General features: G+C 35.5%; 1 protein-coding gene and 2 long non-coding RNA genes across 4 annotated transcripts; 1 reads left to right on the top strand and 2 right to left on the bottom strand.

Annotated features, from left to right (window-relative positions):
* Positions 1-59: 59 nt before the first annotated feature.
* Positions 60-5804, bottom strand: LOC124436860. Of its 2 annotated transcripts, XR_006945517.1 has the most exons (5): positions 5710-5804; positions 5509-5630; positions 5389-5433; positions 4969-5040; positions 60-380 (listed from the first exon to the last, which is right to left on the bottom strand). It is a non-coding gene; the product is annotated as an uncharacterized LOC124436860 (long non-coding RNA). The 2 variants fall into 2 exon arrangements; XR_006945518.1 differs by lacking the exons at positions 60-380; positions 4969-5040 and adding an exon at positions 5277-5308.
* Positions 5805-9468: 3664 nt separating this feature from the next.
* Positions 9469-11673, top strand: LOC124436664. Its single transcript, XR_006945422.1, has 2 exons — positions 9469-10280; positions 10390-11673. It is a non-coding gene; the product is annotated as an uncharacterized LOC124436664 (long non-coding RNA).
* Positions 11674-13625: 1952 nt separating this feature from the next.
* LOC124436032 (uncharacterized protein F54H12.2-like) lies at positions 13626-15850 on the bottom strand. The gene is made up of 2 exons (XM_046985958.1): positions 15593-15850; positions 13626-15171 (listed from the first exon to the last, which is right to left on the bottom strand). Exons 1-2 carry the CDS (start codon positions 15848-15850, stop codon positions 14182-14184), a joined length of 1248 nt encoding a protein of 415 aa, XP_046841914.1. The 3' UTR covers positions 13626-14181.
* Between the last annotated feature and the right edge of the window lie 357 nt (positions 15851-16207).

Genomic DNA, 16207 nt, shown 5'->3' on the forward strand with positions numbered 1-16207 from the left:
TGTTTTTACAGTGAGTGAACACAGAAAAATTTACATTACACGACGAAACTTGCGGGCTGGCTACGCTATGCACTGGTCCTGGGTAACCTTGAATGATACAACGTATAAATTGTTCTCAGATAAAGCAAGGCTAAATTAAACTTTTCTGGCACAAATGTCGTTATGAGCTTCCTCAATAAATTTTGAAGTAAGGGCAAATTTCGGGTCAGTACACATTGCCCAAATCAGTTATTTTATCTTGGTTTTCATCTACAAACCTGTTTTTACTATTACATTGCATACTTCAATGACAGAAATGCCAAGTGGCAATTATGAAATTAGTAGCATCAACAATACCTTTAACGCCTTTTCATTATCTTTAGTGTCTGCAATTCTGCAATCTGTCAAATTGTGAAAAAAAAACAAGGCCTCTAATAATATAATTTTTTGTGGTGTGATAGATCCACAGTGTTTTTTTAATTTTTATGACACTGTATTTGCTTTCAAAACAACGCTCTCAAACTTATTCCTCGTATTTCTGTTCACAGTCAAAAATAAAATGAGTTTTGCTTGACGAAAGCAGGGGCGGATCTGGGATTTTTCAAACATCAGTTGTAAAACGTCGGAGGTGCTCCGCACCTAGGTTGTCCGCGGCATTCTCCCTAAGAAATTTTGAAATTTGGGGCCTTGGAAATGCTATTTTCAGCGTTTTAAAACAATACAAATTGCATTTTGTGGGCATCGTTTTTGCGTAAAAACAACACATTTTGCTTACGTTTTTCAAAAAAAAACTAAGTGAACAATACTTGAATGTTTTGCCAAATATTTAGGCTCATTATCATGCCAAATATATGGCTCAATATCATGTCTAGGAACATAAGATTTATTTTAATGATGCTATTCCAAAAATGATATTGTCTTTAAAAATTTCCACGAAGTTGATAGGCATAGACCCCCCTATAGACCCCCCTTCAAACTTCTATGTAACTAGTTAAGTTAGAAATTTGGTACTACAAGGACAGTTCACAGATGTAGAAAAGCTCAGACTTCAAACCATGCAAGTATATTATAACCCTTTACCCATCTCCACATACAGTGCCAGCAAATTCCCCTTTTGAGAAAAAACTCAAAATTTTTTTCTGCCAAATAATAAGCAAAAATTATCAAAGTGAAAATTTGCAATTAAGGACAGCTTAATGCCATTAATGTTTGTTAAGCATTTCACTAGACTATTATCTTCTGTAAGTATATGCAAGGTGAGCTACATAGCAAACACCAGTAGCATTGTATTTGCCAATACAAACAGAAAGTAACCAACAAACCTTTAATCATATAACTACATGAATGTTAAAATTGGTTCATGTGTTATGCATACTGGTTATGATAAATAACTTTTCATATGATCAAAGCTCGTTTAAATGTAAATCTGATATAATTTAGTTTAGAAATTATAAAAATCATTAGAAAAATTACCTAGTGATCATGAAAAATACTTTGCTGTTTTGCCAAATTTCAAGGTTTATCTGCATACATAGGAAGAAATTTTTACTTTATAGAAAATGCTTTTCATACATCAATAGCCCTTTGGAATTTATGGCAAACAATGTGGTATGAGCCGTAGATTAACACACCTTTACATCTCTACATGAGGTGTTCAGTTAGAAAAGGGGACAACATGTGACATGCCACAACATTTCATGTATGTGAAATACTCAGGTTTAATACCATTCCAGTCAAATTGTCAAAATAAAAAGCTTCATGGATCAGATAAGACTCAAATCACAGGTTATAGTAAACAGCTTCTCGTGTAATCAATGTTAGTTTTCTCAAATCTTAAACAATGTATATTATAACTGTCCAATGATTGAATGATCAATGATCATAAACTGAAAATCCCCAAACATTTGTTTATGATAAAGTAAATAATAGTATGGCGCCTTATGGCTACAGATTTTTTGTCCATTGAACTATACTTGCAGGAACGTAGGATTTCGCTGCCATGTAACGGCCACGATTCCCCAAGCACAAAAGAAATCTTAGCTAAAAGTCCTTCGGCAACAACCAGTTTAGAAGCATCAATCAGCTTACCATACGCCATATTGACATAAATCGCATCATATTCCCATAAATTGACTTTGATATTTTACATTCATGCATACAGTTGGCTATCAGTCGAAATCTGTCAAACTGACTTCAGTTGTCCTTTACTTACGATTTTGAATGTAAATTTTTGCTGAGAAAGCTCAAAACAATGTTAGCTTGCTTTTGAACATCAATGATTGAAATGTCGCTGGCGAGATCGTCTTTGCCAAGCAATTTCAATTCATTCATAAATTTTTCACCCTCTTGCAAAAATTCAAAGTTTGGACAGCAGCATTCATGTCAATATATGAATTTGTAATTGATTTCCATAAATTCTATCTGATTGTAGTTTAGTTTCTATCTTTCTTTAGAAAATTACTACGAAACGATCAAACATTCATTTCAGACAATGATAGGCCGTATTCTGTATGAAAAAAACGTGCTAAAAAACAGGGGCGGATCTAGAGTATGTCAAATCCGTCGCACGACTGATGTTTGAAATTCAAAAATTACCTATTCATATTAATTAAAAATTCATTAATTATTCTTATTTTCTTATCGCATTTACTTCGTGATAAAAATCCCGCATTATTTATTATTGAAAACTAATGACTAATCCAATGAATATCTCGTTGGTAACCAGATCAGTTGAATTTTAATTGACCTGGAATAACCGACTGATAAGCGGGGTGGCTTGACTGGTTCGACGGATAAAGGAGTCTATGAACGTCAAAAACGCTTATTTTATTGGTCAATAGCCAGATCAGTGGACAGTCTGGAATGGTCTCGACTGATAATAAGGGTGGCCGGACGTATAAGGGAGTCCAATTGCTATCTCACAATTGGTTCATTTGAATTTTTGCTTTATTGTGATTGGTTGGACGGATTTCGACTGATAGCCAACTGAACTAACATAGTCAAGCTCACTGTCTGAATTGAATGTTTGATCGTTCTATAGTAATTTTTATAAGCATGATAGAAACTAAACTACAATCAGATGGAATTTATGGAAATCTTTAACAAATTCATATATTGACATGAATGCTGCTGTCCAAAATGTGAATTTTTTCAAGAGAGTTGAAATTTTATGGATAAATTTTAAATGCTTGGCAAAGACGATCTCGCGAGCGACATTTCAGTCATTGATGTTCAAAAGCAAGCCAACATTGTTTTGAGTTCTATCAGCAGAAATTTACATCCAAAATCGTAAGTAAAGGACAAGTGAAGTGTATGCATGAATGTAATATATCAAAGTCAATTATCCGAGTGTGTGATGCGATTTATGTCAATATGGCGTATGGTAAGCAGATCGATGCTTCTAAAATTGTTGTTGACGAAGGACTTTTAGCTATGATTTCTTTAGTGCTTGGGGAATCGTGGCCGTTATATGGCAGCGAAATCCTACATTCCTGCAAATATATTTCAATGAACAAAAAATCTGTAGCCATAAGGCGCCATACTATTATTTACTTTATCATAAACAAATGTTTGGAGTTTTTCAGTTTATGATCATTGATTATTCAATCGTTGGACAGTTATACTACATATTGTGTAAGATTTGAGAAAACTAACATTGATTACATGAGAAGCTGTTTACTATAACCTGTGATTTTGAGTCTTGTGATCCATGAAGCTTTTTATTTTGATAATTTGACTGGAATGGTATTAAACCTGAGTATTTCACATACATGAAATGTTGTCTCATGTCACATATTGTCCCCTTTTCTAACTGAACACCTCATGTAGAGATGTAAAGGTGTGTTAATCTACGGCGCATACCAGATTGTTTGCCATAAATTCCAAAGGGCTATTGATGTATGAAAAGCATTTTCTATAAAGTAAAAATGTCTTTCTATGTATGCAGATAAACCTTGAAATTTGGCAAAACAGCAAAGTATTTTTCATGATCACTAGGTAATTTTTCTGATAATCATTATAATTTCAAAACTAAATTATTTCAGATTTACATTTGAACAAGCTTTGATCATATGAAAAGATATTTATCATAACCAGTAAGCATGACACATGAACCAATTTTAACATTCATGTAATTATATAATTAAAGACATGTTGGTTACATTCTGTTTGTATTTGCAATTACAATGCTACTAGTGATTGCTATATAGCACACCTTGCATATACTTACAGGAGATAATATTCTAGTGAAATGCCTAATAAACATTTATGGCATTAAGCTGTCCTTAACTGCAAATTTTCGCTCTGATAATTTTTGCTTAACCTTTGGCAGAAAAAAATTTTGAGTTTTTTCTCAAAAGGTGAATTTGCTGGCACTGATGTGGAGATGGGTAAAGGGTTACAATAAACTTGCATGGTTTGAAGTCTGAGCTTTTCTATATCTGTCACTTGTAGTACCAAATTTCTAACTTAACTAAACTCATTACATAGAGGTTTGAATGGGGGTCTCTAGGGGGGTCTATTGTAGTTAAGGTGCAGGTATGGTCCCGGAAGTAAATGGAGCTCTTACCCGTGTCAATTAGTTTTCAGTCCTAGGAAGTAAACAGGGCGCGCGCGTGTAAACCGGAAACGATATAAAATGAACGAAGGTTGCTATTGGATGACATGATTAATTGAAACACGATAAAACTTAATTAAAATTGTCAATTGTTTTCTATTCTTAAAGCATTATTAGATCCGTTTTCTTGTTTCCTTTTCAAATATAAAAAAGGAGAACACGTTACAATTTTATTGAGTTAAAGTTATTTGGTAATTTTTGTCTTACTAAAACGAAAATGGCTTTAAAAGTAGACATTGAGCAAGCAAGGAAAGTGAAGGAATCGTCCTTCGAATTTGAAGATGAGAGCCATGTTTTAGATGAACGCCAAAGCAATATACAGAATAAATTGTTTAAGTGCTATGCCACTGAAATTGGGTTTAAATTATACGAACTTGTGGCAAAAGACTGTGACGGTTGTCACGTTGACCATCTCTCACAAAAACGCCACGAATGCTTGATGATGCCTAATAATGAAAGGGTAGCGATTTACTTTGAAGATGCAGTATCAAAAATTGATGAGGAAGAAGTCATGAAATCCTTCTTTGATAGCTCACAAGACATGACTCCGATAGTAAATGGGCTAGAACTTATCAAGTACACTTGCAACGATTGGAGAAAAATATTTTTGACAGAAAAAAAGAACAATTTAGAAAATGAGACGTTGATATTCTTAAATACATTTTATTGAAATAAAACATTTTTATTTAATTAAAAAAACTAGCAACGATCACTCTGAAATAAAAAGAAATCAATCTTACTGACTGTTCTACTGTATCAATTTTCAAAAGATAAAGAATTATAAAAATACATACTCAAAAAAATCTTCTAAGAAGCGATCAACTTCTTCGTCAAAACATCTAGAGTATAAAGCAATGGACATACATAAAAAAACGACTACAACATTTAGCAAGCATGTTAATTATTTGACTTACAAGCAAATAGGACATTTGGATGGCAAGCATTCAATCAGTCTTTCTTCCACCTCCGACAACATGGATTTTATGTCCGCAACTTTGGGGGCAAATTACCCACAACTTTCAGACTTCGCACTGGCCTAAAATAATGAACAAAATCACAACTTAAATTTTCTAAAGTCATATCTACCATTGAAATTGTATTTCAATTCAACTTACTCAAAATTGGCGTGATTCTGTTTTGTGTAGCCATTCTACATGGTAGAGATTCGCCGCTTGCTGAAGACTTTGCATGAGACTTTGTGAGTGCTTTTACATGCATATTATTGACATAGGCTCTTTTGTTAGCAATAATTTTCCAATGGATCGATTATTTCCTTGGCTAGCGGGCATTTCAGATTGAATGAAGGCATTAAAGTATTAAAACAGTAAATTAACTCGTATGTATGCAGGCCTAATGTATTTTCAAACACCGCCAATTAAGATTGTGAAATAACGTGCAAGGCCATTATCAGTTTTGGTATGGAAAAAATATTATGTATCATAACTGTCTTAAAAATTATAGCTATTAGTCTTAACAATTATTATCTCTGCAATTTTTAACTTGTCATTATACTATGAAAACAAGCAAGAAGAAATTTTTCATCATTCGTGTGGAGAAAGAATTTTGACGGAAATATGATTAAAAGAAGCCTTAATCAAACAATAAAAAAAGGCAGACAAAACTTAATCCTTGAGGTAATTAGAATCGGCTAGCACAGCTAGAGCCCACATATTTACGAAACTGTAGGTTTACTATTTTGGTATTTTCTTGGGAAAAAATTTTAACGGAAATATGATTAAAAGAAGCCTTAATCAAACAATTAAAAAATGCAGAAAAAACTTAATCCTTGAAGTAATTAGAATCCACTAGCACAGCTAGAGTCCATATATTTATGAAACTGTAGGTTTACTATTTTAAATATTTTCGTCAACGGATTTTGCGAAGACACTAATACTGTGTATGAGTTTTAGGGTAAAGTTTATCACGGCTGCCCCTTATGTCTTGATTTGAGAGGTGAAAATGCTTATCACAGAGGGACAACACTAAGAGACGCGTACAATCGAACCATTGAGCGTGAGAAAAGTTTATTAGAGTTAAGGTATAATGTGAAAACGATATGTGAGCATGATTTCAAACGACTGAGACTGACACCGCAAATGCAGTATTTTCTAAACACACACGAATTCATAACAGACCTATGCCCGACTGATATTTTTTTTGGAGGTAGAGTTGAAGGCTTTAAGTTGTTTCATAAGGCTGAAGAAAACGAGAAAATCTTTTATTACGATTTTACAGGTCTTTACATGTTTGTTATGAAAAAATCGACGTTATCCTACAGGTCACCCCACAATTATTTGCAAAACCTTTAAAGACCTTTCTAATTACTTTAGCAGAATGGATTACACGGCAGAATGTCATCAGTCAGTTAACGAGCGTGTTTTTTGGGGGGACTTTTACTGCCATTGAAATGACTAAGGCAATTGCAAAGGCTACAAACTTTTAGAGATACATGAAATCTGGCATTTCGAAGAAAGCTCTAACAGCTTATTTAGCGAAAATGTCAATTTCTTTTTGCGATTAAAACAAGAGGCTTCAGGCTACCCCGCATGGATTTCCTCAGAATCAGACCAGGCAAAATATATCATTGACTACCCAAAGCATGAGGGAATTCTATTGCGTAAGAAGAAAATTATAAAAAATGCAGGGTTAAGAGCACTAGCAAAGCTTTATTTGAATTCACTGTGGGGTAAATTTGCACAAAGTAATGATATGTTAATTACTGAATTTATTCACGACGCGCTTGTATTGTACAATCGACTAAATAGCGCCGATACCGAGATTCACGATATGCAATTACTGAATGACGATTTAGTTGAAGTTATTTACAAGTGTCATTGTGAGTTTCAAAAGGAAAATAAAACAACAAATATTTTTATTGGTATTTTTACTTCTGCATGGGTACGTTTAGCATTATACAACGTGTTAGACCGATTGCATAATAGTATTTTATATGGACACCGTAGTTTTTGTTGCAACGCCTGATTCAGAAAAGCCTCCTCTGGGAGACTATTTGGGGGATTTGACTAATGAAATTGACGAAGGCGAGCACACTACTGAATTTGTCTGTGGAGGTCCTAAAAATAATGCTTATACAGTTAGTAATCAGGGGCGGATTGAAACTACGTCACATTCAGCACGCGACGTAGTTAAATTCTTCACAGCAGCGGAAAAAATTAATCAAATTTTAAATGCCCCTAGTTAAAATTAAAAACAATATGCAGTGTGTGGGTATGGTGTAGTTTGTTTCGTTGTGTAGATAATGATCATGAATTCTTTATCCTAAAGTCAATTAAATTTTTTGTGTCCTCACAACAAAAGTATTAGAAAAATAAATTATTGTCAGGGTTATGGATAGAATTATGAGAAATTTGTGCAACAACGTGCATTCACTGAACAATGTTATTGTTTCTAAGACCTAGATTAAGCGTGGGATTAAGGGATCAAGTGGCTAAAAATACTTATCATTCACTTGCGGGAGAAATACCCATAGCTAACCCGCACAGAGTCTGCACGCCTAAAATTGTGCTGAATTTGGAGACTAAAATCTGTCTCTTGATTGGTTTATTGCCGTTGTGCTGACTAACGAGCCGCCGTTTTTGCTGAAATGTTCAAGCGGTGTTGTGCGAAATTCAGCACATAATGAGATTGTTGACAGCCGAGGTTTTATCTTTGAGCTTCAAAACCAACAATATTAATGAGAAGCATGGCATCTTTCACTGATCGAGTCGAAGATGCTTTTACGAGGAAAGATGAGACTTTTATGTCTCAACTCTACGGAGAGATGTTGGATTGCCTGAAAGTCAACAGCATTGTTACCAGCGATAGTTTGTTGGATCGTCTCGGTGTTGATATTTTCCGAAATATCAATGCGGAATTTTACATTCCCCAGAATGCCAAGACAAAGAACACAAATTTGGTTGCCTTAAGGTTAGAAAACTTATGACATGTTATGCATGCATGCTTACACAAGAATATATAAGCAAATATAAATTGACTTGATGTGATGCCCGATGCATTTGTCATTTGTGGTTTATTTATGTGATTCAAAACAAAACAAATTTTCGAATTTCGATCATATTTAAAACGTTTCTATTGATTTATTTCTTGATATGTTCAATAGTGTACTTGAGATAAGATATACAAAAATGAACTGAAGCATGATATTTGAAATTTACATAACATTATTTCAGATCTGCTACAAATGGCAACTGCCTCTATAGTTCATTGTCAATTCTGCTTGTTGGTGACAACTCTGTGGTGACTATTTTGAGGCTGATGACCTCTATAGAATTATTTTTATATGCTTATTATTATAAGGAACATCCATGTTTTTCAAATCTTTTTGAAACTCAGCATAACAAACTCTTTGATTCTATCTCAAGCTTGGTCGCCATGTCAGTCTCTTTTGAAGCTATTGATAGTGCTGGAAGTGGTTGTTCTGTTGCTGAACTGGTCAGAGCAGAAGCTGTATTAAATGCAAAAGATATGGCATGGACTGGGTTTGTTTGTTTGTTGGCACTCTCTTCAGTTACATCCTGTAGCATTTTTTCTTATTATCCTGACATATACTCTAGTGCTTATAGGTGGAATTTATTATTTAACCAAAGAATTGAACCTCAAATTCTATTTAGAGCTTGTGCTTCCACTAGTAATTATTCGCAAGTTTTATTTTGCTTTGAAGGTTTAGCTCCTCAAGCAAATGCATTCAAACACAATCATTATGTGCCTTTGATACTTGGTGGGAAGGGAACTAAAAGAAAGGGAAGTAGTCACTTGTCACAAGCTAAAAAGCCCAGTATACAAACAAAGTTGAGGTTTACACCTTCTGGTCCTACTGAGACAACCATGACAACTAAGACTCATCTATATGGTATATCTCACAGTTGCGCTTTGGGTTCTTGTGATGCTTCTTCTTTTATTTCATCTTCTACCTTGCAATTACCAGATAATAAAACTGCAAATGCTGATTTGCTTAGAAATCCATATGATGTTGGTTTTTATAGAGAAAAGGTGAGAGGTATGGAAATTCATGAAATTGAAAAACTTGTGAAGAATGTATTCGTACCTGATGAATGCTATGAATTTCCTAAAACTGTTGATGCAAATGGTCGAAGTAGGTCCTTTCGACATGATTGGCTGAAGGATTATCTTTGGCTTTCGTATTCTCCAAGTCTTAAAGGTGCTTTTTGCTTACTATTTGTTTTGTTTGGTGATAGGTTTCCCTCCAAAAACAGTCGAATTAAAATATTTTTTAGAGTCATTAACACATTGGCCTGATGCTAAAAGTGCAATAAAAAGGCATATAAGTACATCATCAGGTCTTTCATGTTCACACTTAGGCTCTTCTTAAGGATATCTTGGATCAGAGCTCCGGTAAAAGCCAGCCAATAAATGTCATGATTGGCAGTAACTTAAATAAAAAGACTTCTCCCACACACGATGCGGTGACGGATGATATTTTGTTTACATCCGTTCATCAAATTGTGCAAGAAAATGACATGGAAAGCGGGTCAGAAGAGGAGGAAATTAGCAAGTCGATTGATTTAATGATAACCAACTCCGAAAATGATGAAGAAGTCTTTTCCGAAAGACAATCAGATATGGAGTTTCTAGATGACAGTGCTCAATCCAACAGTGAACTTTCATTTTACAGACAAGTGGATCAACAAATATAATGCCAATGCAGGTAAATTAAAGATACATACATATACTGTATACATTTTTAACAACAAAAAAAGATGAATAGTTTTGAATCAATGAGAAGCAAACTAACAAACAAATATACATATTTTTAGACTAAGGTTGTTTGACACATTTCTACACTGGACAAGGCTGACGATGATTGAACACGATACGCAGTCATTTCTATGTGATCGGTATGTACAGAGGGGAAACAGCGACGACAATTGTGAACTATGCAATACATCAGCATTATACAGACAAATATGGAAACTAACGTAGAAGGAACCAACACATAAAAGTTGACAGTTTTTTCTTTCGCTGGTGGAACAAAATACATAAACGATGAAGGCGATACCATTGATTCTGACTGTGACGGTGATAACGACAAGGAGGGTGATGAATGTAAAGACGAAGACGACAGCTGTAAATGAAACGGTGGTGATGTTGATGATGAGAGTGGTGGTAACAGTGGTAATAACGACAACAGGGGTGATGACTTTGAAGTTGAAAATGATATCGCTGAATGTGGAGGTGTTAATGACGTTGACGGCGACAACAGCAAAGATGTAGACGATAATAACAGCGACTGTGATGAAGTTGAAATGGAGGTTGACATGTTAAAAAAAATTAGCGAGGGATGAACATAAAACTTTCGGAGGGACGACGGAACGTGCGATGATTTACATGTGGTGGACATAATCAACGACGATGGAAGAGGAGAAAGACTAACGAACGACTGAGGGAAACGATTTCTTGTGGCTGATGTACACGAAAAAAGTGGTGTCACAGACGAAAATGAGTTCACAGGCGTCAAATACAAATCTTTTTTTCTGGTTGGACACAGATCATACAACACATTTAACATTGAGAAATTTGCAGGACAGGACAGAGGGTTTTCACGTAAATCAATGTACATAAGTCTTGGGTACGCACGAATAACATCAAGTTCATTCACAGCTTTAATGTTGTTTCGTCTCAACGACAAAATCCTTATTCGTGTATCTTTTACCGTTCCGACAGGAACATGCTTCAGATTCATGTTAGAACAATCTAACATATGATATCTCTTCACATAACCACATTTTTCACCATGGGTTGGACATGCCGCCATAAAAAACAACATGCAGACAGCAAGGAATTCATTATGGAAAATTGGAAAAGTTACAAACAACTCTTGTGAACTATGAATGTAGTTACAAAATGAATGAACGATTAAAAGGCATGCCTATGCTTGTGAGGATTTTAAAGTAAAACCATCAAGTGCTTTTTAAAATTTTCTGTCATAAATATATGCTAGAGTAAGACTTGTTCATATGTAATCAAAGAGACTTTGTTGTTTGATTGATGTAGATAATTAGAAAAATATTGCTCATTGTCCAATGTATTCTTAATGTATGCACTTTGTCACTATTTTACAAATACCGCCCCATTCAAACCAGTCGAATCATTCCTTCTTTCTTTGAATATGTCAAAATGTTTACTAGCGAGTGGTTATAAAAGTGAAAACAGAACATGTTTGCTTTTATTTGCGAGACAATGGACGTACGTTTTAGAACACCTGCCAACTTTTATGTGTGTGGTCAAAGTCAGTCAGGCAAAAGCTATTTGGTTAGGTCGATGTTTTATAATTTAAATGAACTTTTTTATCCCGTTCCGAATAAAATTATTTACTGTTATGGCGAGCGGCAAAGTGAATTTGGTGAAATGGAATCAAAAATTCCAAACATTTGCTTCGTCGAAGGATTCCCTGAGAACTTGACCGATGTTTTGGAAGGATGTCAAAACTCTTTAGTCATTGTAGACGATCTTATGTCCGAGTGTTCTAATGATCAACGAATGTCGGATTTATTTACCCGCGGGTCACATCATCGCGGAATATCTGTCATGTAATTAACGCAAAATTTATTTCCGCCTGGTAAACAATCGCGAACTATAAGTCTAAATTCTCATTACATGATCATTTTCAAAAACCCTAGAGACATTTTAGGTTTCTCCACACTGGCACGACAAATGTATCCGAAGAAAACGAATTATCTTTTGGAATTATTTCAAGATGCTACAAGCCGCCCTTTCGGTTATCTAATGCTGGATATGCATCAGCTCACACCTGACAATATGCGTGTCAGAACAAATATCCTGCCTGGTGAAAAGCATATTGTCTATGTACATAAGTAATAATCATCGCCATCAACAATCATGTAAGCACTGTGTCTAAGCGAATTAGGAACAATCTTCCGTATTTGCAAGTACTCGCAAAATCTAAACCAAAAATTCGAAAAGTGATCATCGAACATGGACCTTCTGACGTTATTTTGTGTATTTGTGAATGTGCTATCAATGTTTTAAAAGGAACTGTTCCAGTATCTGCCAGTCAAAAGCGAGTTTTGTCAAGGTACAAGAAACACCTGAGAGCTCTAGCTAACAAAAAAATCTCACGAGCAAAGAAGAAAAAACTTTTAAATCAAAAAGGAGGAAATCTGCTGACTGCGTTACTACCTCCGGTTTTGACAGTGCTAGGTAGTTTGTTGACAAAATGAAGCATGCCAAGCGTATGATTCTTGTACCTAAAGATGTATTTAACAGATACGAAAAACAACAAAAACTTGAAACTAGTCCGATCATGATGAATATGATGAATAAAGACTCGCAGCTCTCGCATATTCTTCAACAAGACGATATGAGTGACGATCAAAGACAAAAACTTTTTAACGCAAACTTTGAACAATTCCTTAAATTGAAGCAACAGAAAGATAATCAGATACCCATGGTACGTGTGGTAGACACCCTTGATGGGAATGAAAAAAACATAATAAGTGACAACGAAAATCAGACATTAGCTGACTCTGTCATTGTACAAAGTGTGCCAAAAACTATGCGTGAGCGGGCGAAAGCAATATTGCAGCGCCTTAGAACACAGCCAAGTATAATATCTTGGGACGGTTCTGGACAAGTCAAACTTGAGGGAGTCACCATTCCGCAATCAAACATAACAGATCTAATTAGCGATGCTGTGAGAGGAAGGAAAAATTTCAATCCTAAAGGGTCTAAAGAATTCTTTCGTGTTTTATCAAAAATAAACATTCCTCGAGATTTGGTTAGGAACGATATGAGATGGAAGGAGGCTCAAATGGAAACTTCACCACGTGAAGAAAACGAAACAGTTTATCCTAGTTCATCAAAAACGAAATTCATAACGCCCAAAGCTTCCACTACACACAAGAAAACTCAATTACGTTGGTTAAGCTATTAATATGTCTTGTAAAGGATTTTTTCTTTAAATAAAAATCGCAGTTGATATCATTTTCCTCCTTGTTGTCAATGAAAATATGTAAATACAAAATGCAAGCAATTAAGTCACACAAAGAACTTTTTATTGATTATTAAACACTTCAATCTTTTACAAATAAGTTTGTACTTGACTGATTTCCGTTGTTAGGGATTACACTAGTTTCTATTTGAAAATGTTTGTTTACAAAATTCGATACCTTCTTATCGTTTTCAACAGTATTACCATCAAACATGCTTACAATTCTACTCATACTATGACCTCGCACTCTTTGGCTTAGGTAAAATATACAATATTGTCCACATACATCGGTCCAAATACTTTGTAATTTGCGTGCATTAAAATCCCAATCATAATGTTTCAAATAGTCTCTAAAGAATTTATGATAAGTCTCAGGCGACTGGCCATAGCTGTCGAAGAATTCGGCTTTTCGTTCAGACGGAAAGTAAAATGCAACCCAATGACTTCCAGGTTTTCCGCTGATATCGGTGTTTGCTATAAACCCATTCGGATAACTTTTGATTACTTTAGGTAAACGATTGGCTGGAAAAACACCAAGAAATTTCTTGCTTGTAACAGGATCCGATCTCAAAGCAGACGATATTTGTGAGGTGTTCATTCAACCAATGTAGTCATAGACAACATTCCTGTCAGAATCGATAAAGATCACGTTTTCAAACTCTCCATAGCACACAAGACTAACAGCATTAGTTGGTGCTGTTGAGAATTGTATGTCAATGGCAAGATTTCCTTTTTGCACTGTATTAAAATGTTCTCTCGTATCACACATATCAGGCGTCAAATCAAAACAGTACAAAGCAAAACCCTTTAGAAACTCGTCACGATCAATTCCATTTCCGGCGTTCAAAATTATTTTTCCAGTGCCAGCAAATTGTGATAGAAATGCTTCTATGTATCTAGGATTGTTACCAAACGACAGCTTGAAAGGTTTAGATGGTAGAGATTCGCCGTTTACAGAAATGCCTAAAGATGAAACGTTGAAATGCTGGAAATTGAATGGGTTTATTTTATAAGCACCATTGAATGCAGCACTTGCAACAAGTGATTTCGGTACCAAACCGTTGAAAAGATTATCTTTTTGCAACGACGGGTTTCCTGATGGAATGATGAAACTTTTGCAGTCCACACGCCTTACATGGTAAACGGCTGGGCTTTTTTTCAGTGCAACTTCGTGAGACATAGCTCTACTAGGATTCACTTTAACTTTGCGAACTTTTAGATAAACATCCACCAGTTTCACTTTAAATGCTGCATCGTCCTCGGATGCCATTAGGGCAAACTCGTCACTGGTACGGTTCAATACCACTTTCAAATCAACATAGCTAAGCAGGAGGCGTTCCCCGAAGAAAACATCACAAAATATAGGGCCTCCCATTTCGACAATTGCACTTCTCGCACTAAACTTACTTCGTGTTTTCAAGCCTTTGTTTGGACTGGCGTTTGCTGGGTCGGCAACCTCCATTTTTGAAGCTTCGTCCTTGTAAAACAACGCAGCTGTCAGCTGGGATTGTTTAGCTGATGGACCATAATTCAAAAGTGTATCGATATATGCACGATAAGGATAAGTTCCTGTCGCTTGGGTTACTAGCTTCCCTTTCAAAACACATCAACTTGCTTAAACAAACTATGCAAGAAATTGTTCACCGGTCCTACTTTAGCGCCATCGTCGAGATTTCCACCGTCAGCTTTCGTTACTTTTGCTCTGACCATCAACATTGTGTTAGACAAGTCAACATAATCTTCTGTACCTGGCGCTAAAAGGTAATCGGACCGCTTTCAGATACACTAGAGACAGGTGGATGGTCTATCCATCGCCCCTTTCCAAACTGGTTTGCGTTGGGGTACGAAAAATATATCAAGTTCACTTTTTGTACATTCTGCTGATTTTGGATGAACGAACTCCATATTTAACCGAAAATATCTTCTGCTTCTTTAGCTGCTTTATGTCTCTTGGCTGAATGGTAAATGACATGAGAAGACGATGCTTTTCTCTTTTAGCTGTTTTTTGCCTGTTTCTTCTGGGGTTTTCCTCTTCCTGTTTGAGCAAACTGTTGTATACGGTTTACAGCTTTTTTCCCTGTTTCTTTTGCTGCTTGATTAACACGAGATTTTGCAGACTTTTTAAAACTTTTCCCTGAGATAACATCACCCAAAACGTTTGCACCTGTATCGAGGGCAATTTTACCTAGAGCTTTTGCGCCGGTTTTTGCCAAAGGTATTGCAGCTCTAGCCAATCTACGAAATAAACCACCAAGACCATAACCCATCTGCCCATAACCTTTTTGCCAGGATGCTCCTCTAAAGACAGGTTGTGATCCGTATCCTTTTTGCTGATTGAGATAATATTGAACATAACGGTTTGTTCTACTCATATTTTTTTCTTATGTAAAATAAGATAAGGATTGTTTTCTGAAATGAAGTGTCACTATCGACTTCCCTCGTTCAAATGCGATGGGATTTCCTAACTCGTCCCTTAAGAGAATTTCGATGTCCTCAAAAGATTTTGTTTGCACGGGTAAGTATTGGATATTAGTGAATGTTCTTGAAACAATGTCTCCATATTTTCCTTGAATAGCAACTGCCTTTAGTAATTTTACATTGACGTCTCCAACAACTTGCGGTTG

The sequence above is a fragment of the Xenia sp. Carnegie-2017 genome, unplaced genomic scaffold (genome assembly GCF_021976095.1).
Source record: "Xenia sp. Carnegie-2017 unplaced genomic scaffold, XeniaSp_v1 HiC_scaffold_16, whole genome shotgun sequence".
NCBI classification, from domain to species: Eukaryota; Metazoa; Cnidaria; class Anthozoa; order Malacalcyonacea; family Xeniidae; genus Xenia; species Xenia sp. Carnegie-2017.

Excerpts from the sequence above, each read along its gene's own strand:
- LOC124436032 (XM_046985958.1), bottom strand. The coding sequence starts at position 15,850 with ATGGGTTATGGTCTTGGTGGTTTATTTCGTAGATTGGCTAGAGCTGCA. Across the intron at positions 15,172-15,592 it reads GAAAACCCCAGAAGAAACAG|CTAGTAACCCAAGCGACAGG; the intron begins GCAAAAAACAGC and ends TTGAAAGGGAAG.